Here is a 24,771-nt window from a genome sequence, read left to right on the forward strand (position 1 = left end):
TTCAATCAGTGCAGGTACAGTAGAGGGGAATTGGGCATGACTTTATAATGCGGCGTGATGCATGTGTAATGGCTTGAATTGTGTCACTTTGCAATTTGCAAAAATGCATTCTATGGTTTGTATTTGGAAACAGGGTGGCAGGAATGGTGTGTGACAGTAAATCAGATAACACTATGTTCCTGATGTAGTGACTTTTTATGATGAAATCAAAGCAATTACATGACTAAATGCTATTCTGTTCTGGTTGGATGAAGTTGTTTTTGAGTTGAAAACATTTGTAAAGTGGTCAACAGCCTGTTTCTGTGGAAGAACACTGATGAAATCCAGCAGCAGATGTTCTAAAGGTTTTAAAATTCATCCTGGCACTTCCTGCAAAATGGCCCATTTGGGAAATTTTCTGATATTCCAGTGCGTGACTACTTTGTCTGAAGACGTTATAAATATTACAGATGAGTATGTCATCTTCACCTGGGCACAGTGTGGTGCAGGTCACTCTCTGGAAGGGTGGGCCCTCACAGAAGGCTCCTCCGTTCAGAGGGGCAGGATTGGTGCAGCTGCGTGTTCGTCGCTGCCAGCCCCGCCCGCACCGAGCGTTACACTCTGACCATTCAGTCCACGAAGACCAGCCTCCGCTCACTGACAGAGAGACACACATAGACGGGCAAAGTGAGCGAGTCCGGCAGTTAATAGCTGGTCAACTTGAACAGAATATAGACACCAAAAACGCAACGAAAAGCATGATCTAAAGTAGAAACCCTGACCTTTTAGTAATAAATAACTGTGTTTTTAAAGGTTTTTTAAAATTTAAATCAAGTTTACTAAACATATGTTATGTATTTACAGTATGAACCTTCAGTTTTCCAATCGGGTTTTCATCCCATACAGCATTTATCCAACTGTCTACCACTTTTATATGCTTTGTAAATACACAAAGTAGTTCCTATTGATAGTTCAAAAGAGTATGCTGGTGTCCGAATTATATTTCGTTACAATTTATGCAAACTGACACAAAAGTGCAAGATATGTAAAGTTCATTCAATAATTTAAGATTTAAATTTGGTATAGGGCTGCTAAAATGGAAAATGTTCTCATTTGCAAGTCACCTATTATCACATCAACATAGTGCATCATGAAACCAATCTGACCATGAACACATGGATGATTTTGATAACTATGTCATGTCATGATGATTCATAAACCAATCTTCCTCAAATAGAAGAGAGGGGAAAAACATGTGCGTGTTACCATAAACAATCAGAGTAGCCGTGCTGCTGCGTCTTTTGGCCACCACGTTACGAGCCACGCAGGTGTAGTTGGCGGTGTCTGAGAGTCGGGCCTGTTTGATGATCAGATCATGGTCGATGGTGATCAGGAAGTTGGAGTCCTGCGATGGATCTATGACATCCTCGTTCTTCAGCCAATCCACCTGTACAGAGGCAGGCACGCACAAATCTTCAGACAAAGTGATGAAATTAATGAAAACAGAAAAAAAAGAAAAAAAACCCACAGAAGCCAAGATTTAATTTGAAAAAAACAACAACAACAAAATAAACCTCTGTACTCTTGAACCTCTGTGTTATTATGCATTATTTTGAATGCTGGATTCCTTTCATTCTTTTGGCAGATAACTCTGCACATAAATCATTGTACAAATCAACAGGTGTGTATGCATAAACATGAGACAGCACACCACACACAGTCCCTAGTCAGTAAACACTATAAGCCTGCTGCAGAGTATTGAGACATCACAACACGCTCCAATGCTACATGTGGTATTGATCAAACAGACAATATTTGATCATTTCTAGTTTGCTCAGGAAAAATATAATTTGTGGCCTCTTTTGACCAAACTCACTTTTATTTTTTAAACATCCTCTTTACTAAAGAACATAACATCATAGCAATACATTTATCTAGGTGTTATTTTACGTCACACAATAACACTGAAAAGAACAATACAGCTTGGCAGAACATAAATGTTTACTCGAGAAATAAAAATCTACATTTATGAATTTTTTCTTTTCTTTTTTATAATATTTTGCTGCACTGCTGTTTTATGAGAGAAATAAAAGTGTTTGATATAATGGTGCACAGTCAAAGCAGCTTAGTGTTAAAACATGACACAACGTGAATTTCAGCACAGCCAATTTTTAGCTGCGTTGCTTAAATAGCAGAGCATATTATTACTGATTGTTATATGTTTTAGAGAATTTTTTCTTGATGGTGCCACGTCGCTGGATAGACTTAAATCTCTCAAACTTCAGTGGCTCGCCCTTTACTATGCTGCCTTATGTATCATGTTTATGCTGCTCTATAACTTATTATTTATATCTCAGCTTTGCCATCTCCCTGGAGATATAGAGATATACAAAATATAAATGATCTTAAACTATTACCCTTTAGTATCAAAAACACAAATGTCAAATCTAAAGTGATAGAAAAGCAATGAGAGAGGAGATGAGGAGGGAGAGGTCTACCTCGGCGGCGGGCATGCCTTCCGGGGGTCGACACTGCAGCAGCACCTCCTGCTCCAGTCGCACCTCCCGCCCCAGCGGCTCCTGTTCGAAGTTCTTCCTCAAGTCTACAGGGGGCGACACACATGTAGTCAGCAGTTAGTGAAGGCTGCGCCGTGACAGCAGTGACACCCTGTGACATTGGTTGTCACACATACACACACACACACACACCAGGCAAAGCCCCCCAAAAAGCCTCTGTCACTGAGTCGTGTTTTTTCCCTTCATACCCTCATAAACATGCAGGGTGTCAATCACACTATGCCACCCATTACCACGGGGGACTAAGATGGAGAGCTACAACAAATTTATTTGCATATATACTTAAGCTGACACATTTGACAAGCAAAAAGTCGGAAACATTTGCCCTTCCGCTGTCTCCCTTCTTTCCTCTCTCTCTCACACACACACACACACACATAAATACAGCCTTGGTACTGACATGCAATGCGAACGTAGGCACGGTTGCTCTTGGTGGTGCCAGCCGAGCTCCAGGCCACACACTGGCACCAGTAGTCCTCCAACCCAAACAGCTCCTCCACCTGGGTCCTCGCCACCGAGATGTCCACTTCCCGCACCACCAGACCTGTTCACATAGAGAGAGAGAGAGAGAGAGATTACTGGGGCATATTTTTCACAGTGCATATAAATAATGCATTGGCTCTAGGCCAAAGGCAGTTAACGTGCACATAAAGTCCTATGGGAACTAATGGATTATGTAGTTGAAAATGATGTTTGTAATTGAGTATGATGTTTATGTCTGTGAAATACAAGGTGACATTACTATGTGTGTGTGTAGTTTAGAGTCCACCTCTATGTGGGAAAGTATTACCCGTGAGCTGGTCCAGGCTCTCTCTGGTGACGTGATCGTTTTGATTGACCCATTCTCCGTTACATTTGAAGTAGATCTGGGTGGCTGGCGATGCCCGGCACCGCAGCTGGACCGGCCGGTTCTTTACGATGAAAGCGTCCTCCGGTTCCAGCAGGAATTCTGGGAGAGGTTCTGCCGGCGCTGACGGAAAGGAGTCGGGGAGAACCTCGGCCTCGCTGTAGTCGCTCTCTGAAAACACAGAACACATGAGATTACTCTCCGTCAATGGAAAGACCTGAGTTGAAGTGTCTCGAGCAGTGCGGCAAGACTCCATCTCTGACCTCACTGTTGAGGAGGTAAGAAATAAGCAAAATGACAAATTTGTCCCTCAGGGATCAATAAGCTATCACACACCTAGAGGGAGTGTGATGTGTGTGTATGATGACACGTTGTCTCAACCCAGCTTTCAGCAACAAATCTGTCAGCAGTGTTTCACGAAATACATTGAGGCAACCATGTTGGTGTATTTCTAGAAGACATTTAAGGTGTTGACAGTTTGCGCTGTAAATGGAGGGGCACCGTGATATTTTCGCCTCCGTGTATTGCCAGTAATCTGGTCAACGCAGGCTTCCTGCTCTGGTCGCTCTGCAATAATCCGTGCCTCTCAGCTAGGGAGGAGAGCTGCTGACCTTCCACGGACCGGTCCTGTTGATCGCACATTATCCCTTGACATTTTCGATGTGACACCTTCCTCCTGGCAGGAAGGACACGATATCTCTGACCTCTTCGCTCTGACTTGTTATTTTAATAATGATGGGTAGATCCCAGGCAGTATATCAATGCGGTAATGTTATTGGCTACTAGTTTTCATAGCAGTAGATAGATTTAAGTATATGTACTGATAATAGGGCTGTCAAAGTTAACGCGATAACGCATCAATGCAAATTCATTTTAACACAACTAATTTCTTTAACGCATTAACGCAATCGATCTTCCGTAGGTTGCAGTGGGCTCAGTTGTAAAGCTAGAGTGAAGATACTGGCATCACGGGTAGAAAACCTAAGGAATTCATCGGTACCAACCATGTCATACTAGCTTTTCGCGAAGGAGGTTAAATGACGCTCCAAACTTGTGCTAAATTTTGGTGAGGAAAACTGGCATGGGCATTTTCAAAGGGGTCCCTTGACATCTAGATATGTGAATGAAAATGGGTTCTATGGGTACCCACGAGTCTCCCCTTTACAGGCATGCCCACTTTATGATAATCACATACAGTTTGGGGCAAGTCATAGTCAAGTCAGCACACTGACACATGTTGTTGCTTGTTGGGCTTGAGTTTGCCATGTTATGATTTGAGCATATTTCTATGCTAAATGCAGTACCTGTGAGGGTTTCTGGACAATATTTATCATTGTTTTGTGTTGTTAATTGATTTCCAGTAATAAATATATGCATACATTTGCATAAAGCAGCATATTTATCTACTCCCATGTTGATGAGACTATTTAATACTTGACAAATCTCCCTTTAAGGTACATTTCAAACAGATAAAAAATGTGCAAGCCCTAACTGATATACTCAATAACTTTGCTATGTACTACTTTTTTCGAGGGTCATCACGTTTGCCAATTGCAAGGGGGGAAATTGTGATTTTAATTTATATAAATAAAGCTGACTTGACAGCTACAAGAGTATCATAATGATGTATAAGGATATAATGATAGGAATTGTCAAACACATCACATCTCCAGCTGTTGGTACTGGCATCGGACTCATAAATTCTGTATCACTCAGACTTGTCTGTTTACAGGGCTGCAGGGCTGCAGGGTGGCAGACTATATGATGCAAGCTCAACCTATGCCAACACTTCACCTGTCCATCATGAATTGTATCCTTGTGTTTTTGAGCAAAACACTGAAGCAAAGCGGGCAGGCTGGAGAAGACCTTGTTACATAACACCTGCTAACAAGAGGATTGCAGCAGTAGCCTCTGCCATAAAGAATAACCAGACAACAGTATAGCTATAATGGTCTGCCTGGAACCTGACATGTATAGAACACATATAGCAGAGAAATACAACTATACACTATATAAGGTATGTTTCAAAAGCAGGTGCCAAAAATGTTCTTTACATCATCTACTGTCAAACTCTTACCGTTACTTTCTGACTTTCCCTTTCGGGTAATCCAGGTTCTTATGAATTGTTAATGGGTCTGACCTTCCAAAAGAAAACTTTGCTCTGCTTACAAAAAAGATCTGAATTCAATAAGCATTAAATGGAAGACTGGAGCGGAGTGCAGGAGATTGACGGGGTCGGCTCCAGACAGGAGATGCCAAAAAGGTATACGGGGATATCCAGCCCAGTGCACTTTCTTCCCTTAACATACACACATACACATGCAGGCATAGCTCATTGTGCTTTTCTCAAACGGCAGCCTTTACGGTGCTACAGTTTTTATATCTCTACATTCAGTGGATAAAGAAAGAAGAGTGAGGGCAGATGAGGCTACTTAAAGCAGACAAATGTGCAGTGTTCAGTTTTCAAAATGTATCGAGCCCAACCTGATCAGTTATTCTACAACCGGGGAACAAGAGAAACTACTTAGAAAGATACCATCTCCTATTTTAAGAAAGGGAGCGCTTCCCCAACCCCCCCATCCCCATCCCACTATTCCCCTTGACAGATTGTCTGAGACATTAGGGGAAAGCAAAGAGGAACACAGAGCATGAAGGAAGAGGGAGAGAAAGTTGTGGCAAGGCCAGCAGGGATTCATGGGATTCAAAAGGCTGTAGCATCTTCAGATATAGATACGGCACCATCTTTTGACCCAAATCTCCTCCATCACCTCAAAAGGGCCGGCCAGGACGAAAAGAAGCTGAAGCAGCACAGTTCAGAGCCTGGCAGCGTTGTGGCCACAGGACAGGCAGAAAGGCCAACAGCTGCTCCGGGCCCAACAGACATCCAGGATGGACCCGTCATCCTTAATCTGTCTCTGCCTGTCTCTACCGCAAACACATCCTTGTGACTTCCTCTAGAAGGACCTTCCACCAACTACATTTATTCACTAACCCGTGACCCCAAACTGAACCCTCCTCACCACTGAATGCTTTGCTTCACCCAGACCAGCGCTGTACAGTAGAAGCAGAAATGCTTATTCAGGTGATGAGTAAGCAAAGTGTGATCACAAATATGAAACACATGATTACTTGTTAGGGGTGTAACGGGAGACTTTGGCCAATCACAGGTCATTTCAGAGAGAGCGTTCCTATTGAGTGTTCCTATTGGCTGTTCTCCGGTCATGTGCCTGGTGCTTAGCGTTCCTTCAAGAGATTTCAACATAGCTGCCGGGTCACGAACTTCATCATTTTACAGCTAAACCGTGCACTACAAGATGATTCTGAAAACATTTGAGGCGAGAAATAGTCATTAACATAACATAATAATGATTCATATTTGATCAGCGCAGCCTAGTTTGACCGTTTGGTCGGAGTTCGTGAGTGATTGACAGCCGGCTCTCATAGACAGCAGCTGGACAGCGGACCTCAGATCAGCTCGGTCTGTGAAATCTTGTAGATGCTGTTAGGAGCACCGGTGGACACAGAGGCACATGATTTTTTTCAGGTTACCTGTTTCATGTACTACTGTCACGATATAGCGACCGTTTTATAAAAATATATATATTTTTTAATCATATTTGCTCCAATCTCGCTAACTTCAGCTTTAACTCAATGCTTTATTTCATTTGCATAGAGATGTGCCCTCTCAGTGCATGTGCCATCTCAAAGTAGTGCTATGATGTTGGATGTTACAGGGACTGTGATAAATACAAATGCAGATCCCACTGTTCTGATTGCGTAATAAGGTACTTTTATTTAATATAGCTTAGATTTAATCCATATGGTGGTGGGTTCTTTATACTATGACAGTTTTCCTAAAATTGTATTTTAAAAAATCACAATATATCGCCTTGCTTCCAGTATCGTAATATATCGCGATATGTTGAATCTTATAATGATATGTATATATACACAGCCGTATTTCTTGTACATGTAGTAATACTAATAATACGCCACAAAAAACTTAAGGAGTAATAAATTATTTAGTACATTTAGACACAGCTACACAGTAAAGTAATCATTTCTCATCAGTTGGTTAAAAACCCAACCACCAATAAAAATGACAGATGAAAATGTTTTCATGTCCTTTTGACTATTTTCATTGACCAAATCTGCTCTCTTTTAATTGCAAATCTGTTTTTCCAAAGATGGTGTACACACATGTTTCACCATTTATAATCCCACCAGAGCTGCTGGCTTCACCATCTCATCTGGTGTTTTGGTCACACAGGGAATGTCGTGCATTTACAGGTCACGATTAGGGCTGCAACTAACGATTATTTTCATTCGTCGGTTGATCTGTTGATTGATTTTTCGATTAATCGATTAGTTGTTTGGCTTACAAAATGCCAGAAAATGGCGATCAGTGTTTCCCAAAGCCCAAGACGACATCCTCAAATGTCTTGTTTTGTCCACAACTCAAAGATATTCAGTTTATTGCCATAAAGGAGTAAAGAAACCAGAAAATATTCACATTAACAAAGCTGGAATCAGATAAATTTCACTTTTTTTCTTGTTAAAAAGTGACTAATTTAATAGTTGACAACTAATTCATTAATCTTTGCAGCTGTAAAACACTTAATATCACAAAATCACGCGTAGGAATTGTGGAAACACAATGCCCCCGTCACACCCTGGCAGGTGTCTAGACTTCATGTCACTTATACTGCAAGTAGGTGCACATGCAGGTAAACACAAACAAATGTGAATAATGAAAGTTAACACATCACAAAGTGATACTTAACCTTGCACATGAATCACATTTATCTCCGTGCTTCTCTCACAATCCTCTCCTGTCTTGTTTTCTCTCCTCACATCCCTCGCTCTCCTCTTACTAAGCTGTCGCCTCCAGTATTTCAGACTTTGAATTCACTGTCAATAACCAATTGTGTTGGCCCTCCCCGCCCCTCACCCCCGCTCTTTTCCCTTTGTCCGCCATTGATCGCTCGGTGTTCAAACATCGGCTGAAAAACACAGCCTGTCACTCTTCAGGCGCGATGAGAGAGGGGGGGCATGGAGAGAGAAGGAGGAAGACAGAGGAATAATGGCAGCAGAGACAGACAAACAGAGAGAGACGGTGGTTCAGACGGAGACAGAATGGGAGGAGAGCCCTGCGTTCTTGGGTAAACCGCTCTCTGTGCAGTGTGTGTGTGTGTGTGTGTGTGTGTGTGTGTGTGTTCTGGGGCCTACAGAGAGGCACGGTTTAATTAAAACACTTTTGGATGACAGAGGTAGGAGACACAGACAGACAGCCTCTTTCTCTCCTCCTGTCTCTCTCCTGGATAATGGAGCCGGGGGTTTAAAGTGGAACCTGTGTTTTTGGGCCAGCGTACAAACATCCATCAGAGCTCAGCAGCCGGCAATTTGTGCGGAATGGAGGAAGACAAGAACTCCTCGCCGTGCATCACAGCAAGTCTTTTATTACTCTAATGACAGACAGCAGACAGCTAGAGAGCAAACACAGGCTTCTGGGTATTCTTTTCCAGAGCACAGGAACACACGCACGAAGACCTAGACGCCAGATGACAACCTATGCTTATACAGTATACATTCTCATCCACTCTTATTCATGTATGCTAAACTCAAATAGCAAAGCTGAAGAAGGAGTCCCCTCCGTCGGAGTGCAAAGCTTCAGTGCGGTGTAACCGAGAGTCGGAGTGACAGTGGTGGAGCGAGGCCACACTAGAAGGCAGGACTGCGTGGGAGAGAGTTAGAGGGAAGCTGGACAGAGGTGACAAGATGGGAAGATAGGAAGGTTGGCCAAAGACAGGTCAAGAGACACTAATAGATAAGTGGAGAGGAAAGAGACGATGGAGCACACACACACACACACACACACACACAATACTGGGCTGCTATAATAACTGGCAAAGAAAATGAATCACAGCAATGTCTGTCTTTGTCTCTGTTGTTCTTTCTGCCCTCTGTCTTTCTCCACCCTCTCTTTTCCCTCGCCCTCTCATTCACACACACACACACACACATGGACAAACTGTAATTTTCTGAGCCCCAGCGCCTCTAGCCAGAGTGGAATCTAAAGCGTCTGTACTTTATCATTACCTTTACAGAGTTAGTCATTACTGTCCCCTCCAGTGCCCTCGCTATCCCAACACTGCACTCACAAGTGGGGGGAAAGAGAGCAAGAGAGAATAAAGAAGAATACTTTGAAGTAGCCACACAACAGAAAGACGCTATAAGAGACATGGGGGTCAGGTTGTGTTCGGCAAGATCATTTTTTTCTCTTTCTTATGCATGCTATGAGGTCAAAAACAAACAAACAACAGCACAGTGTCCCACCTCCTCCCTTCCGCTTTCCAGTTCGGTGTCTGACATGGGAGTGCTTTTATTCTGGCGCTCCCCTGACTCCAGTCCTCCTTCCCTCCTGCCTGCTGGATTCAAAGCACTTTGTGCAGCTCCACTAGACTTCAAATGACATCCTACAGCCTTAAACGCAAACACACACACACATATAGCCCACAGCTATGAAGCTCAACTGGTTCGCTGAGCCCACTAAGGACAAACAGCTGTGAGGACAGACAATCAAATGTGACAACACCGCTGGTGACAGAGGAAACAAGGCCAGTAAATAGAGTGATCAGGAGACATTATGTAGCATTGACTGGGCTGAGCATATCCATCATCCTCACCCAATATTCCTCATTATCATCATTCTTGCGAGGAAGCCCTAAGGTGGAGTCACGCATGGCACGCAGAGGCAGGTCGAAAGAGACAGAGATGGATGGGGGGAGACAGTCTCTCCTTGCCTTCCTTAAAGGACAATTACATTGAGTGATTGATATTCAGACTGACCTCATCCTCATCAGCCTGAAAACAACTCGCTACGGGAGGAGAGGGAAGAAACCAGCAGGGAGGGAAAAGATGAAGTGAAGAGACTGGAAAAAAAGCAAGTGTCGAGAATTTGATGGAAAAATCACAGAATGTGTGAGCGGGACAGTCTCAGTGTGCATGTTGGCATGATGCCGGGCATGAGGCGACACGAGAGCAGGTTGGAGCGACGCAGCATCACTTCTCACATCAACAAAGGCAGACGAGGTGTGAGAAGTCATGCGGTTCACCCATCTGACTGAACACCCTCGCACAAACACTTACAGTATAAGCAGCCCGTTTGGGCGCAGACTGGGGGGGGCGGACGAATTGGTCATCTTTTAATAGGAAATGTCGTTGATTCACCGGTGACTAACAGACGCCATTATTTTTCATTTCATCACGGTTGCTGTGAGGCAACAGGAGGCAGGAAGCAGACATTGATGTCCAGCTCGGAGCGACACGGATCCGTCTCTGTGTGCTCTCTCATAAAGCCTTCCACACGTAGGCTTTGAAAGTTCTTGTTTGGATATTTTGATACTACCACCAAGATGTGCACCTGCGGCGGCTCCACATGGCTCTGCAGCCGGTTTCTTTGTACTCACCATGGTGACTCTCTAACTAACAGACTTCATGTCTCACACAGGCAGGCACACACATTCCTCTTCAAGTCCTCCTTGATACTTACCTTTTTTTCTGCCTGTAGCTCTTTGTGTTTTCTTCCCCCTCTAACAAGCAAAATTGCCAAGCTTTTTCTTTTATAAGACCAAAGGAAAGGTCTGATATTTGAGAAATACACCTACTTGCCATTTTGCCAAGAGTTAGATAAAGAGAACAATAGATTCATCTTTGTGTGTCTTGTACAGCAACAGGTCTAGATGAAAACAAACATTAGAAACAAGAGAAAGCAGCTGGGCTAGCTCCATCAAAACACTCGCCAACAACCTATTATCTTCATATTAACAGTTAGCTAATTACACATTTGAAACTTTTTTTGAAGAACCACTGCTACATCTCAAAAATCCCTCATGGTGTAATTTCTACATTTCTTTTGTTAATTAAACTCAGGTGATTAGCTAGCGAACACACTTGGGATGCAAAACCGATCTGTAAAAAAAACAAAAATGTTCAATGACTGTACAAACTGAACTGTAGGCTTGTTGAACCGTTGCATCACTATTAAAAACAGGCCTGCTAATTATTTAATGAGGTGCCAGAGACATAGAAGAGGCAATTATCTATATTGCACATATCAATTATCAATTATCATAGGCCTGTTAGCCTGCCTTATTTCATGTATTAAATCAGTGTTATGGCTTCATATAATCTAGAAATATCATTCATTACTATCAATCTATTTATATATTTTGGAGTTCAAACACATTGGAAATGGTTATGTGTTTCTTCTCCCTAATGTGCAAAACAAACCAAACCTGTGACCCGAAAAATCGCATTAGGAACCAAACCGTGGGCTTGTTGAACCGTAGCACCACTAGAGCACACCTAATGGTGCTGTACAGATGAATGATTTGTCAATGCACAACTTCATCTGCATAGATACCTCAAAGTTATATTTTTACTTTTGTATTTAAAAAATAAAAAAGTGTTATATAGGCTACAACATGAAAAATAAAACAGCTTTCTGGGGTCTTGTTTTAACTTATGCTATCCGTCTCTTGAGTGAGTAGCCTACTATGCGGGGTTAACACGTCCTGGGCCGAGTGCTGCCAGATCAGATTGACAGTTTCCAGCCCAATCACAACTTAAAACCCACTAAATTAAAAAAAAAAAAACAGCCCAAATCATAACCTTAGCAGAAACCCATGTAAAACCGTTAAACTATTACATGCACAATAGAAAACACATCATAAGCATACACAGCTTCATATCTACGCCAAATAACCAAAGATAAGATAAGTTAGATAGCCTATATAGACTATCACAACCAACAAAGAGTGCAGTCAGACAACGAAATACACACATTCCCGTAATGATGATGACGTCAAGGTAAGTTATCCCTTATCCCTAATGACAACTGAATACAACTCATGTAAATCAAATATTTCTCAAATTAAATGAGTCATTAATATGAGTGAGTGGACACAAGAAAAGTAAATACGTTTTGTATCTCTATTGTTGACCGTAAAATGACAGCTTGTTTGGTCATATTGTGTTCACAATATTTCCAAAACTATTTTCCCTGCCCACATTAACCAAAAGCAAGGTTGTCTCAAATACCATTTTTTGGGCTTTGAAGCTTTGGTGAGAAATATGCGAAGGTATTCAAGGTTTTGCGGAGCAGCGTTTCAATGCCCGGGGTAGTGCCGTTACTGCACTACTATACACACACGCACCTCTACACACAACAAACAGCGATATCTTTCTGACAATAACTGATAATAATTAATGCTAAATATGAATACTGAATAATGTTGTGTGATTTTTCCTTATTTCATGGGCTATTTGGGGATTTATACATTATTATTTTATACTTATGTATAAAAAATAAAAAAAGATTTAAAAAATCAAAGCATTTGAATACTGATTTGGAGGTTCAATACCATGGCCGTGGTCGAAGCTTCAAAGCATTCGGGTCAGCCCTAATCAAAAGTAGCCTAATTGGGCGGAAACATGCCCAATCTGGCAACACTGTGCGAGACTAACACTGCTCTGGACCTCTTGTCTTGTTGGACACATGGGTGAAATTGTTGACTTTCCAACACTAACTGTGGACACAGCAGGACACAAACACCTGTTGTAAATGTTGGAGTAGCTTTTTCTATTCTTTCCCTATAAACAAAAAAAAAACAAGAATCCCAACCAAATATTGTCGACTAAGAATCACATAATAATCATCATGTTTGTTAAGGGAACTCGTGAGCTGTAACTTGTTGGAAATTCATAATAGCGGTGGGAATGTCACGCCTTTGATTAGTTCCAACACGCGGATGAGGGCGTCTGCAGAGTGACTATTTCTGCAGAGTGTGAAGCCTCCTCTGCTTTATCAAGATAGATAGGAGGGTGAGCATGCAATTGATTGTGCAAGGCGCGCGTGCAAGAAGCGAATGCGAGTGAGTAAGAAAGATGCAATCTGTGTGAGCCAGAGAAAGAAAGAGGGATAGAAAAGGTGTGTATGTGAGAGAGAGAGCGAGAGAGCGACAGAGGGAGGTGACAGGAGGCTGGAAAGCAGATTGTCAGAAGGAGAAGGCCGAGCGGGTGATGGAGATGCAGAGTGACAGAAATGCTTTGCTTGTCCATCCAGCATGTCCGGGTAGCAGGAGGAGAGAGAGCAAGCCTGAGGACATGATAACACACACACATGTGCGCACATGCAAATGCAGAGGTTCGCAAGACCTCATTTACAGATCTGTGTGTTGCCCTGCAACCCACTAATTGTAAATCAAGTGTGACCTGCCCTTTTTTTTAAAAGGACTCACCTTCTGTCTCTTTTTTCCTATAAGCCCTTGGCAGTTGGTTATAATGGCTCTTAATAAGCCCTGTTGGAGGTGATGCCAGGGGGGAAACACACAGACACACACATGTAAACATAACTACATGGTTCCAGACAGTAATAAGGCCCAATGACAGAGTGACAGTCAGCAGTGCTTCTTACTGATAACTGGCTGTTTCACATGAACCCACACTGCATTCAAACAGTGTGTGCGAGAGGTAGGGCGGACGTGTTTGTAACAGACTATGGATTAAATATACCAACTGTGTATGCAAGGGACGGCCTACTCTAAGTGAGATTCTGTGACTGTGTTTTTGAATGTGTGGGTGAGTGTGACTGCGAGAGTGGGAGCGCTAAGAGGATTTGCGCTTGTGTTGTGGCTGATTCCACTGCTGCTGCTGCTACTGGTGCATTTGAATAGATGGAGTAGGGGGCGGCGGCGTCGTGGCTGAACGTGTGCTCTGTCACAGCTAGGGGGCGCCACCCCCCATGGAGCTCATTAATCATAGCCCATCAAAAAGTGGCCCTGTGCTGTTTGTGTGTGCCCCGGCGACCACCTACTGCATGGGAACACAGGCGTACACAAGCGGCACTATCAATCACTATGAGAGGGGGAGAGGGGTGAGGAGACAAGGAGAGAGAGGGAGGGAGAGGAGACAGAGTGGGTGAGACAATGTTTTCCTATTATCCTCTTGAAATTACAAACCAATGTCACAACTATTACTCGGAGGTCAAACTCATATGGCAGAAGGACACTCTGCGTGCGTGCGTGTGTGTAGACATGACTGTATGTGTCGAGTGTAAGGCGCCACTGCTCGTCTGCTCTGTCACTGCGCAGCTGCTTGATGAGAGTTGCGCAAATCTACCCAGAGTGGCAGGTTGCCATGGTGGGTATTCACATGGAGCCGGCTCCTCTAGAGGCCTGCAGTCTACACACAGCCATTAACTATGGTGCACACACGGCAGCTACACACACATATTGTCTTCAGTCTGTCTCTTTCTTCTGCCACCTCACTTCCTCCATTTGGAAGTCTTGTTGAAAAATCTGTCCCGTCCTCTGTCACTGATTGTCTCACGGTGACTGTGTGTGTGCGTGGGTGTGTGTGTGTGTGTGCGAGTACGTATAGTGAATAGGTGAGCAGTACAGTGGGATGAGTGTTTGGGAGCTGGGGCCGTTTAAATGGCAGTAATTACATGAGAAGATGAGCTGCATTCCTTCCTGAGGGCAGGCTGATTACAGGCCTCTCCTCTCTGGGCCCCTGTAATTACCCACTCTACCCTCCCCCCCTCCTTACCCCTGTGCCTCACCCTCCATCCCACTGTACTGCTCTGCCTCGGCGGGGCTACAGGCGAGTTCACCCCCCCCCTCCTGTCCTCTGATCCACCTCTCTCCCAACTTCTGCAACACTCCACCTCCCCGTCCCCTCACCAGGTCACTCTTCTGTCCTCTGTCATCGCTCCTCCAACTGATTGCTACTCACACACACACACACACAGACTCACACTTAGAGACCACTCAGAGGACAAATAGAAAATGTGGCATCATGCACATAGTCCACACTGTCTTCATTTTCGCCTAAAGATATATTAAGAGACATTAAATTGTATCATGAATCCTTTCCTTTAATATCCTAAAAGAAAGGAGACATGATTCTGCGTTATGCACATAGAGCGTATGCGCAGTGACTCAACATATCCTCATACAACGGTTCGTATGATATCTTATGAAAAGTTATTCCACATTTTTCATGCGTTTTTTTCCTATAAATGTCCAACAACATGCAACACACGAGTCAATTTCCGTTCCTTCCATCTTCACAGGGAACAACTTGGTTAGGTTTAGGCAACAAAACTACTTAGTTTAAGAAAGGATTGTGGTTTGGGGTTAAAATAACACTGGAAGTGGCATAACATTTGGTCCCTTCAAATGAAACTCCTGAGCATGTGTTTACAACATGGGAAGTTGTAAAGCTTGGCGTTCAAGTAGGTTAAGTCGTGAGAACACTGCTGCTAAGCAACGGCAATATTTATGTTACAGTCGGCGTCTAAAAGCCACAGAGGCTTACAATTTAGCAAGCTGGCAAGTGGGTAACATAATGCAGTGAATGCAAAGGAATAATGACTGAGGAAAATGTTGATATTCCCAACGGCCTCATCTTTTTCCTCTGACATATTATAAAATTACAAAGAAAAACAATATACAACTAAAATAACAATATATTCACTTATTATGTACCGAGAAATTAACTTCCATGGTCGCCACCATTTCTGACAAAGTCAACAAACAGGTCACAACTCGTAAACTTTCCACTTACGAAGCCGTGAATACCACGAGAGGAGGGCGTTCATATGGACTCCTCTTGTGAATGCGTTAAACACAACCCCATTTGAAGGCACCAACAAGTACGGAAGTTACGTGACAAATAAATCAACGCTGACTTAGGTATAGCTACGAACGGTGTATGAGAACCGCCTGCAGTGACTACTAATACTACTGCTACCCCTACCGCAGGCGTATTTCTGTGTTTATGTGCGTGTAAATATGTTTAGGTAGGGTGGGGGGGTTGTCAAATGCCATTCAACCCGGATGGCCACTCCTTGAGACAAGACTTGACAGCTCCTGCCTTACAGGTAAATCCCTGCTCACTCTCACCCCATGTTTTTTGTCTCCCACACACAGGGTGGAGTTGCGTACATGACCTCACACATACATAAACCTCAACAAAACCAGTAAGTCCACCCCAGTCAGGGATTCCGGTAAGACTGGAGACACACAGACAGTCAAATTACATGTCCTTCACCCTAAAAACCATCAATTGTTGCACCAACCAACAGTCAGAGTCCCTGCTACCCTTTCATTTGTGTTCAAGCACATATTCATTTACATGTTTGTCTGTTAAAGAATTTAAAGACGCTCCTTTGTTTCAAAAATATGTAGTTCCTGTTTGAAGATATTGTGGTACCGTCACATGGCAATATGTTAAGTCACGCATGAACCGTGAGTGTGAGAAGAGTCGGCAAAGGGCGTCACAACATATGCGTGTTTCATTATTTGATATGACAACTCAGCTCCCCGGTGACAGGAAGATGGCCGGATCAAACTTCCTGTACAAATCACATCAGACACCCTGAGCAGGTGATAATGAGGGAAGAGGAGAGTGTTGGGGTGGGGGTTAAGGAGCAGGAGAGATAACAAAAACAACACGGGGCGAGGAAGGACGGATTAAAAATGAAAAGTCTTGATCACTTTGAGCATCATGAAGACGGAGAGCAGGAGGAAAGGAGACAGAAATAGAGCTAGTCGGGGAGAGGACTTCAGGGAAAGGACAAGGAAATGGGAGAGATGGAGGGGTAAGTACAGGTGACCTCGCTAATGTAAGGTGATGATGGAGGGAGAGGGTGGAGGAGGAGGGAGATTAACGACAAGGCTGTAAGTGGGTAGCCACGCTGGATGGGAAGGAAAGTAAGGAAGGAAGGAGGGAGGATGTGTGGATGGAAGGAGCCGGGGAGAAAGAGATGGAAAGAGACACAGAAACACTCCCCGGGTGCAGATCAAGTGCTACTCTTGATTGGTCCGAGTGTGTGAATGTGTGTGTGTGTGTGTGTGTACACTGTGTGTGTACTGTGGGCATTGGCTATGGTTGCCACGACTGCCAGTGCTATTAGAGATGCCTGCTGCTGTAATGTGTTGTGACAGGGGCTGATTCTTGTGACTAACTGCTTTGGCAGGAGAGCTCCTCTGTCATGCTAATGAACAGATGAGGAGATGAGCCGGATTGACAGCGGATCGACGGGCCACGCGCATGCCTTCTCATACGACTCGCACACAGAAACAGAGGGTTGGACGGTGTATACGAAGACACGAGCAGACCTCCCTGTCACAATAAAAGTGTGCAGTGCATGACATGCTGATGCAGACATCCCTACTTATAAATAACCAGTTACCGAGTCAGAGTGACAGAGGTGACGACTCACGGACAAACAAAGTGAAAAAAAAAACACGTGTGCTTGCACCGACGCACACACCCCACACAAACACGGCCGGGTTGGCGTCACTCTGTTCCTTCATTGCGTCCCCTTGCATCAGAGAAATCCCTAGATATGCAGTACACAACAAGCAACATGCTGTAGGCTAGCCTCTGTCTGCGTGTGTATGTATGTGAAAGAGAGAGAGAGATATGGTTTGTGATCTTTTTAAATTTGGCAAATCAAATATTTGCGAAATGTACGTTTGAAATGATGCAAGCATTACTATCACATAAACAGGCTACGTGCAAAAACATTTTCAAAAATTACTTGAAGATTAAATATTGACAATGATATCAAGTTGTTGGTTAAATGAATAAACAAGATTCAGATAACAGGGACTCTTTAAAAACAGATGATTTTAACGAGATATTATGAAATCAAAATGAGAAAGATCGAGATAGAAATAGACAGATAGCGAGGAGAGACAAGGAACAGAAAAAGATTAGGGCACTAATAGGCAGAAAATCCATGTTGGAGGAGATAGATGACGAGAGGTGATGTGGCGATAGCAGAGGAGGACAAATGGAGAAGTAGAAGATAGAGACGAGATTCAATCTCCTCGCCGTGCAGAATGTCGGGGGTCTCGTAAGCAAAAGTGGTCCTGTGCAGAAGCTAATGGTTGTTTTATCCTTTTGATCTTTTCCCCTCACTCCCTTTATACCTCGCTTCATCATTCTCTCAAAATAAATTCCCCTCCCTGCCTCAACTCTGACACACTTGCTCAAATCAGGCCAAAAAGGAGGAAGGAGGAAAGGAGAAGCGATCTCCATCCAAACCTCTTGTGTCAGTGAACCAAATCTGGATCTGCGTTTTCGTTATCCTATTTTAAGACACTATTCCTTACACTTTCAAAAACAGGGATTCATTTTGCAATTCTCTAATAAATATTGTGATATTTTTTGTTTTTCCAATCCACCAGCAAGCAAGAGGAAATGATCTAAACCCAGAGGAAGCAAAACTTCAGAGGGAAATGTGCAATTCAAGATAGGAAGGGGAAAACACAACACGCTGTTTGACTGCCAGGTAATCTCAGCGCAGTGCAACAGCAAAACATAAAAGTAATAACTAAAGCACAAGCATCTCGCAGACTATCACTTTAGGCCAGGCCAACTTCTCCTTATCTGGCAATCTCAGCTGCTAACAGATTGTGAAACAGTGAGAACTGATAACTCTGCGTTGCACAAAGGGACTGTGGTGGCATCGCTGCAACATTACCGGCAACCTGGACGGCCCAGTGTGCATCTCTGCACTACTCTACGGACGTAAATCTCGTTATGTTTTAGGTCAAAATGTGGGTTTATTTCTCCTGTGTGATGAGTCAGCACTCATCAATCATTCATGAGGCTTTGGTTCCTGCCTGATGTCAAAGTTTTGCACTGCTCTTCGCCGCAGCTTCGGGAACGTGTCCTTGACCCGGGGACAGCATGGTGACTGGGCTGGAATGGAGAAAAGAGGACATCCCAGAGCCTCGGGGCAGGACCAGTATGACTGGACTGGCTGGAATGGCGGTGACGAAGAGAGCATGACGAAAATCCCCTCGGCATTGACAAACAAAATAGGCGGCTGCGAATGAGAGAGAAAACATGCTTGTGTTTGTGTGTATAGGCTGAAACGGGAAGAGATGGATGGATGGAAGGAGAGTCAGAGTGTCACCCGCCAGACGCCCAGGGCCAACACAGACTGATGGTGACACTGAGTGGCCAAAGTGTGTGACACTGTGACAATAATGATGAGAGACTCTTTCCCGATCTCTGTTTGGCTTCTTCTCCTCCTCTCCCACTCTCCTCCCTCTTGTCACCCCCTGCAGCGAGCTGGTGCTTTGATCCAAACCCTGACCGTGTGTCCTCCACTGGCCTGGGTTCACATCAGCAAGCAAAGTCTCGAGATCCTTCAAACCTCACTCATGTGGAACTCCTCAGACGTCAGAAAAACGTTTTTCGATACTTATAAATATTCAAAAGGTCAACCAAAGAAAATATGAGATATTGTAGGTTAGAACTGTTAGTAAAAATATATAAAAAGAAATTTGGGGGGAAGCTTTTTGGGCTTTTGTAGAAACATGACGGCCGACTCCGTGAAGAGAACCCGCTCTGTATGTGATATTCACGTATTTTAAGGTAACGAAAACACAACGATCCTTATTTTCAGGTGATTATACACAAAGCAAACATACTTGTTAATATTATATTCCATTTCTGCCAATAGATCTCCCAAAATGTTACAAACTGTTCCTTTAAGACTAAGAGTCTACGGCCATGTCAGCGACTCTGTGAAGCTGTACTTAGGCATAGCAGTGCTTTGAGCTAAATGCATCAGCATGCAAACATGCTCACACTGACAATGCTAACATGTGACGTTTTGCAGGTAAAACGTTTACCACTTTCACCATCTTAGTTTAGCATGATAGTATTTTAGCACCAACTAACTAACAGACCGGCAGTATTACATCCCTTGAAAATGATCAAGACAATGATGGCCTAAAGGCTATAAAAGTTGGCTTCAGTACCTGGACTAGCAAGAGAAATCTGGGTGGGAAATGTGAAAGTTGGTCCGATGGAGCTGCTCAGTGATCAGCAGATCGGATTGTGTGGGTTTATTGGGCAGCTTCCAGCCATGAATGTGTGTAGATGTGATAAAATAAAACAAGCCTATAGATAAAGGTATGGTAAAAGGACACATTTTTGTGATATTCTGGTGGTTTTTCTGTTTTCCTATTTTGCTTTCCTTACATGTTAAATTCAAATGTGCCTAGAAATCAAATGGTCAAAATTAGTATAATTTTTTCATATTTCTGGTCGTTGCTCTGGATCTACGCCAGCGGAGAGAGGGGGCACATGGCCGTGGCTCCGGTGGACAGCAGGGCATTAACTCTCTGTCCCAGATCCTGATGGCCCTGGCCCACTGAACCTCTCACAAACCAGAGCCAGCCCGGAGTCACGACTCCTCCTCTCCCAACAGCATTGTTTTGTTTACACTATACATTTTTATCTGACTTGTGCACGTGTGTGTGTTTTCAGTGTGGTCCTTGGTGTGTGTGGCCCAGCTAGTCTCACTCAATGCTCTCTCTTCCTCTCTCTCTCTCTCTCTCCGTCTCTCTCTTCGGCTTCACCCAGCTGAAGCCATGGCAGCAGTGCTGGTTAAGAGGTTTGTGTATCCCATTAGGATGATGAAGAGGCCTTTCATCAGTACACTCCCTCCGGCCAGGCGCTGACAGGAGCTTTACCTCGACAAGCCTCTCAAACACACCGCTCGACATGAGACAGCACCCAGCGAAGAGCTCCGCAGGCGGTACACATACTCACTGACAAACACTGCTTCTCACACACACACACACACACACACACACACACACACACACACACACACACACACAAACACAAACACAGACTCTGAGCAGAGACAAAAAGGGAAGACTGGGCCATTTTGTTGCTAACGTTTCACTTTCAATCTTATATCCATTTCTAACATTAGCCAACAGAGTTCAGTGTACTGTATGAGGAAGGCTGGAGAGGAAGAAAAGTCTTGACTAATTCTGACTTCGATCTATTTTTAATCAGTGCCACGCGAGGACTAATAGTGTAACGGTCCGTGCAGGGCTCTGTCCAGATGGGCAAAGTCATTTTTCAGGAGGAGAGGAAGAAGACAGAACATGAGGAAGAGGAAAAAAGAGACAGGAATAGAGAGGAAGAAGACAAAAGATGGAGATAGAGTACAAGCGAGACAGAGATTGATAAAGGCAGAGCGAGAGAGAGAACAGGAGACAGAGAAGCCACAGGAGCCAAGATGACCTGGATTCATAGGACCAGTATTGATTATTGAGGATGAAAAGCCAAGGAAAGAGCTCTGCTTAGAGACTAGATAAATGAACTTCACATACGAAGACCTGGAAAGACAGAACTGGGTGAAAGTAATAAACAAAATGTACATGCCCAGAATCTGCTTTGCCTTAAATCTGACAAGGTGGAAGCAAGTCAGCTGCTTAATCCAGCGCTATGATAGACAGTACAGGCTGACGGACAAAAAAAGTATGACCAGGAGTTGAACTGTTTGTGTGTAGGCAGAATCCATAAATAGAATTAACAAGAGCACACATGCAACATATGGGGCGCTACATGATCTGATTAGATTTTATTCTGTGTGGGATTTATGAGGCAATCTATGGAATTGTGTAAAGATGACGTATTGGGGTTTGAAACAACACACGCACACACACACACACACACACACACACACATCTCCCCATTTGCAGTCTGGATTATTCTGCTTCATGTAGATTAACTTTGTATAATCGCTTCGAGAATTCTGAGCTTAAAGCGCTGACGCCACCCAAAGACGCTCCATCAAAGACTCACAGTACACTAAAATGAATCCCAGGTAGCACATAAACTCCTGCCAAACAGTACGCTCTCCTCGGCTCCACATTCACATGTTATTATGACGTGAGGTGGACACTTTTATCCAAAGAGTCTTACAGTACCAGCGGGTATGCTTCTATCCATGTTCAAAAACAGCTATATACCTGTGCTCTCCAGTGACGAGCAGCACCTAATTCAGAAGCTGAATTCACTAAAATATCTGTCCATTGTCTGGGTTTAGCTTGAGAGGATAAGATCTAGCGCACAGCAATGATATTTCTTTAGCGGAAATCTAGAAGAAGATTTAAATGGTTGACAATCGACATTAACTGCAATCATGGAGGTTACGCCGAATTCACACCGGGCAGCGGCAAAGTGCGGTTCGTCGCAATAATTAAAGTTTTCTGTGGCCGGGAGGCGTATTCATGTGTTTCAGGAAGGAAGAAATTCTTTTGTAACACAGGTCAACATGTATAACAGGAGTCACAGGATCTGGCTGCGGGTCCTTTTCTCAACTTTTGTTTAGCCGCAGTTCCAGAATCAATCAAGCTGCAGCTTTTCATGGGCATTGCAATGAAGTTCGCCGCCGGCCGCACTTCGACCGCGACACCGCTGCTCTGGTGTGAATTTGGCATTAATGTTATTCATTCCTTTTGATAGCAAAGCGAAAGATAGCTGACTGAAAATAACATCAAAATCCATCTACACGGCTCTTAATAATGTTACACGAGCTTACGTTTTTATGAATGTGGCCTGAATGTTTTTGTTTGTGTTCCAGCTGTTTTGTTGCTGCTTCATTTGTCTAATTCTCAGTGGCTCATAGTGACCATGTTAGCAACCCCTTACACATTACACATGGTCATTGGGTCCTTTGTTGATACAAAAATACTTATTATAGCAGCTTTAAATCACCCGACTGTTATCAGGCCATTAAATAGGCGTTATCAGTCACTATAAGCACTACACATACTACGTTGTAAAAGTGAAAGCGAAACGTGTTTCAACTGACTATACTACTACTATACTACTCTGACTTCCGCTTCTGCTCCTGTCATAATCACTACGGTCACTAGAGACACTCGCTGTCGTGTTCTTTTATACCTTCTTTCGGTGATCTTCCATGTGAATAGATGATAAAACCTACTATTTGGTGTAGTAGGCCCCTATTGACCCACATCTATGGTGCTAATAACGACCAATAACGCCTAATAAATGGCCTCTTTAAATAGTTCGAGTTTTGCAATATTATAGAGTTCAAAGTATGCAGGTGTTGTAACAGTAAGAAACGTTCTAATATCTTCCCTGAGATGTTTCTTGGTTCAGCCTTCCTAAGGCTGATGGCTCGTAGAGCCACAGCAGTACAGGCCTTGAATGGCAACACTGTGCGGGAAACCGTAAGAATAGAACTGCTTGACCCTCATATGGCTGCGGTCACTTGGGTCATTTGTGAAGCACAATGGCAGGCTGCAAACATAAAGGTGTTTATTATCTTCCCCACAATTTACAATCTATTCAGCATGACTGACTTCACAACTTCCAATTTCCACGACAACAAAGAACCTGCTTTTAGTGGGTGTGTGAGTGTGTGAGTGTGTGAGTGTGTGTAGAGGATGTGCTAGAGAACATACAGTATAGGTGAGCGGTGTTTGGGTGGGTGACCAGATTACAGAAAACCATGTGAGATATTCAAAGCTATTCGGTTAACTACATCATATGCACAACAATAAGACTGGGGCTGTTTGAATAGTTAACACACCAGCAGCAGACCAGAAAGCAAACAGCAAATGATGGATGTGAATGAAATGAGGCTCCAGCTTCTCTGCAAATACGCTTAATTTATGCCAGACGCCACTGCTTTATCAACTCAACAGCATACTGAAGCTAGTTAATAACATTAAGTATTCATGTTGAGGTGTCTGTTATGATAGCTCACACTCATAACATCAACATAACATTGCAATTTATCCAGTGCAAATCCGTAGCTCAGAGGACACAGCCCTTTGTTAACTCAATATTGCAATACCTCCTTGGTTCTGCACGCTACACTGTTAAAACACATGCCTATAAAAAGGTCTCTCAGCCTTTGCTACCTTTCTGTGACCTCTCACCTCCACCTGTGATCCAGAGAGAGCACAACAATTCTGCATGTGCATGTAGAAAAACAACAGATCGCAATCTCAATTTAATTACCCGACACAGGGGCGCGCTACTGTGTTTTTCTTTCCTCCCCATGAAATATTATAGCGTGCACAGCGAAACTACTCTAAAAGTACAAGCACATTAATATACATTACGCAGTCTCCGATCATTTTATGGCTGTGGAGACACTCAAGGCGATCAGAGGAGCAAATAAAAAAGGAAAGGAAGGAGGAGCAGAACAACACGGGGAAGCAAAGTGGATGGGGGCGAGGCGAAAGCTATACGACTTAAGGAGTGTGAAGATGAAAAAGGGAGAAAGTTAGCTGAGCAGAAGAGGCAATTTTGGACAGTGTGAGATTCATCACGCCATCTTGTCTTAGACACATCATGTTCCGAGGTGGTCCATATAACTAGGTGTGGAGATCAATAGCATCCATTTACTGAGGTGCAGCTCATCTAATCATCTGGTGCTCTGCTGCCCCCAGAAGACGCTGTGACACACACCTGGGCCTCCGGAGGAGAGCAGAGTAA

At 43.6% G+C, this 24,771-nt stretch overlaps 1 protein-coding gene across 4 annotated transcripts in view; it reads right to left on the minus strand.

Annotated features, from left to right (window-relative positions):
• Nucleotides 1-24,771, minus strand: part of unc5b (unc-5 netrin receptor B) — a 151,904-nt gene that overhangs the window by 15,740 nt on the left and 111,393 nt on the right. For all 4 annotated transcript variants that reach the window (XM_074646497.1, XM_074646496.1, XM_074646494.1 and 1 more), the window contains 5 exons: nt 3,346-3,573; nt 2,956-3,099; nt 2,478-2,581; nt 1,246-1,426; nt 469-636 (listed from right to left, as the gene is read on the minus strand). In XM_074646497.1, the coding sequence (XP_074502598.1) occupies nt 469-636; nt 1,246-1,426; nt 2,478-2,581; nt 2,956-3,099; nt 3,346-3,573 (825 nt within the window). The remainder of the gene's footprint in view (nt 1-468; nt 637-1,245; nt 1,427-2,477; nt 2,582-2,955; nt 3,100-3,345; nt 3,574-24,771) is intronic.

This window comes from Sebastes fasciatus, chromosome 9, assembly GCF_043250625.1.
Source record: "Sebastes fasciatus isolate fSebFas1 chromosome 9, fSebFas1.pri, whole genome shotgun sequence".
NCBI lineage: Eukaryota > Metazoa > Chordata > Actinopteri > Perciformes > Sebastidae > Sebastes > Sebastes fasciatus.